At 49.3% G+C, this 2856-nt stretch overlaps 1 protein-coding gene across 1 annotated transcript; it reads right to left on the bottom strand.

Moving 5' to 3' along the window:
• Positions 1–279: 279 nt before the first annotated feature.
• On the bottom strand, positions 280–2764 carry LOC121964991 (plexin-B3-like; the record flags this gene model as incomplete). The annotated part of the gene is made up of 5 exons (XM_042515160.1): positions 2649–2764; positions 1903–2008; positions 1380–1516; positions 672–848; positions 280–445 (listed from the first exon to the last, which is right to left on the bottom strand). Coding segments are annotated over exons 1-5 (702 nt in total), but the record flags the coding sequence as incomplete, so codon positions are not given.
• Positions 2765–2856: the final 92 nt, after the last annotated feature.

Here is a 2856-nt window from a genome sequence, read left to right as displayed (position 1 = left end):
ACACACAGTAACACACAGTAACACACAGTAACACACAGTAACACACACTCAGCTGAACATCTGTGAAGTCCTCGTCTGTAACATAAACTTTTCTCGGATGTTCGAAGCTCTCTGAGCAGCTGCTGTTTCTTCACCTTCTTCTCACACATTGACTTCAGCACCGCAGCTTTTCAACATGCAGCATTCACACACACAGTCACTACAGACACGTCAGTCTGTAGTTACACCGCAGCTTTTCTGACTGTCTCTGTCTGCGGACGCTCTCTGATTGGCTCTTACCGTCGTCATGGAGCTGTTGAAGACCAGCTGTCGTCGGGCCTTGAGCAGAGCCAATCGTCTCCTCCGTCTGACCCTCTGGACCTCCACAGGCTCCACCCACACCGCTATGATTGGCTGCTGCACGACGCCGAGGTTCCTGCCCGTCACCATGACGACACGGCCACCGCTGAGGACAGGAAGTGATCTCGTTAGGAATGGGTGATCGGGTTATTGATGAGTAATTAGGTTATTGATAAGTGATCGGGTTATTGATGGGTCATCGGATTATTGAGGGGTGATCAGGTTATTTAGGGGTGATCAGGTTCTTGATAGGCGATCGGGTTATTGATCAGTGATCAGGTTATTGATGAGTGATTGCGTTATTGATCAGTGATAGGTGAATGGGTTCTTACGCATAAAAGCTCTCGGCAGGGGAGGCATCGGTGATGACGGGGTCGTCAAGGTAACGGAACATCACGTTAGCAACCGTTCTCTCCGCCTTCCCAAACAGAACCCGCAGAGGAACCTCCCCAATCTGAGAACTGGAGCCAGTCTGACACACCAACTGGGAGTCTGTCAACTCCTCCACTCTGAGAGGACAGGCAGGAGACAAGACAGGAGACAGACAGGAGACAAGAGAGGAGACAAGGAGTTGAGGAGATGGGGAGATGAGGAGCCAAGAGGGAAGGAGACAGAGACAAGGAGAGAAGGAGAGGAGAGAAGGAGGCAAGGAGAGAAGAGAGGAGACACAGACACATAGAGTCAAGGAGAGAGGAGAGAAGGCGAGAGAAGACAAAAAAGGAGACACAGACACACAGAGTGATGGCGAAAGGACAGAAGGAGGAAACCAAAGACAGGATGTAAACATATCAGTGTCCAGCAGGTGGAGCCAGAGATCAACTCTGAGGCAACAACAGTATCAGTAGTAGTATTTGTAGTAATACTATTACATGAAGTAGGGCTGTAGTAGTAGTCGTATTTGTAGTACTCACATGTAGCAGGGCTGTGGTAGTAGTAGTAGTAGTAGTAGTAGTAGTAGTATATGTAGTACTCAAATGTAACAGGGCTGTGGTAGTAGTAGTAGTAGTAGTAGTAGTAGTAGTAGTATATGTAGTACTCACATGTAACAGGGCTGTGGTCCCAGAAAGGCGCTCAGGTCTGTCTTCTGTCCCGTCAGCAGCTGTCGTCCTCTGATGGTCAGCCTGGTTCCTCCAGAGACTGGACCTTTATCAGGGACCAGGTCCAGGAGCTGAGGGTCCTGAGGAGACCAGGAGGATCTTTAACACACCTGGACTCCTTCAGAGAGGAGGTGATCTCTAACACACCTGGACTCCTTCAGAGAGGAGGTGATCTCTAACACACCTGGACTCCTTCAGAGAGGAGGTGATCTCTAACACACCTGGACTCCTTCAGAGAGGAGGTGATCTCTAACACGTGTGATGTCATTGTTATTGTTTACACAAAGCTGCTGGCAAATAATGTTACATGTTACACTGTTGTGTTAGTTTCCATGGTGACGGCATGATATTTAAAATCACACTCTGCGGACACATGAAGCTGCCGTCTGATTGGTTCTTCAGAGAGTCTGTGGAGATGCTTGAAGGACAGAAGGACACTCCAGAAGAGGACAGTTGTCCCTCTCACCTGATACGTGAAGATCTGTGTCGACCTGCCAGGCGTAGTCATTCCCACGGTAACCAGGACAGGCCCCTCCCTCTGCCTCCCGCTGGACTGCAGCTCACACACAACCCTAAACACACACACACACACACGTACACATGTACACACAAACACACACACACACACACACAGTGAAAAATGCACACGCACAGGCACACACACACACACACACACACAGTGAAACATGCACACACACAGACACAGACACACACACACACACAGTGAAACATGCACACACACACACACAGACACAGACACACACACACACACACACACAGTGAAACATGCACACACACACAGACACAGACACACACAGTGAAACATGCACACACACACAGACACAGACACACACAGTGAAACATGCACACACACAGACACAGACACAGACACACACACACACAGTGAAACATGCACACACACACACACACACACACACACACACACACACAGACACACACACACACACACACACAGAGACACACACACACAGACACACACAGGTAAATGCAAGTTATTCAGAACTGTTTGTTTCACTGTGTGCCTTACAGTGTGTGTTACAGTGTGTGTGCATTATTGTGTGTGTGTACGTTACAGTGTGTGTGTGTGTGTGTGTGTTTACGTGTGTGTGTGTGTTACAGTGTGTGTGTGTGTGTTACAGTGTGTGTGTACGTTACAGTGTGTGTGTACGTGAGTGTGTGTGTGTGTGTTACCTAGTGGAGATCTGGTATCCTTCAGGTTGGACTGTACACAGAACACCTGCCACTGTGACTCCGCCCACCACATCCTGGTACTTCATGCCCAGGTTTGATCCTGTGATGGTCACCATGACTCCGCCCTCCAGAGGACCGGAGACAGGACGCACCTGCACGCACACACACACACACACACACACACACACACACACACACACACACACAC

The sequence above is a fragment of the Plectropomus leopardus genome, unplaced genomic scaffold, assembly GCF_008729295.1.
Source record: "Plectropomus leopardus isolate mb unplaced genomic scaffold, YSFRI_Pleo_2.0 unplaced_scaffold1810, whole genome shotgun sequence".
NCBI lineage: Eukaryota > Metazoa > Chordata > Actinopteri > Perciformes > Serranidae > Plectropomus > Plectropomus leopardus.
The sequence above is the reverse complement of the archived record's forward strand: the minus strand, read 5'-3'. Positions and strand labels throughout refer to the sequence as shown.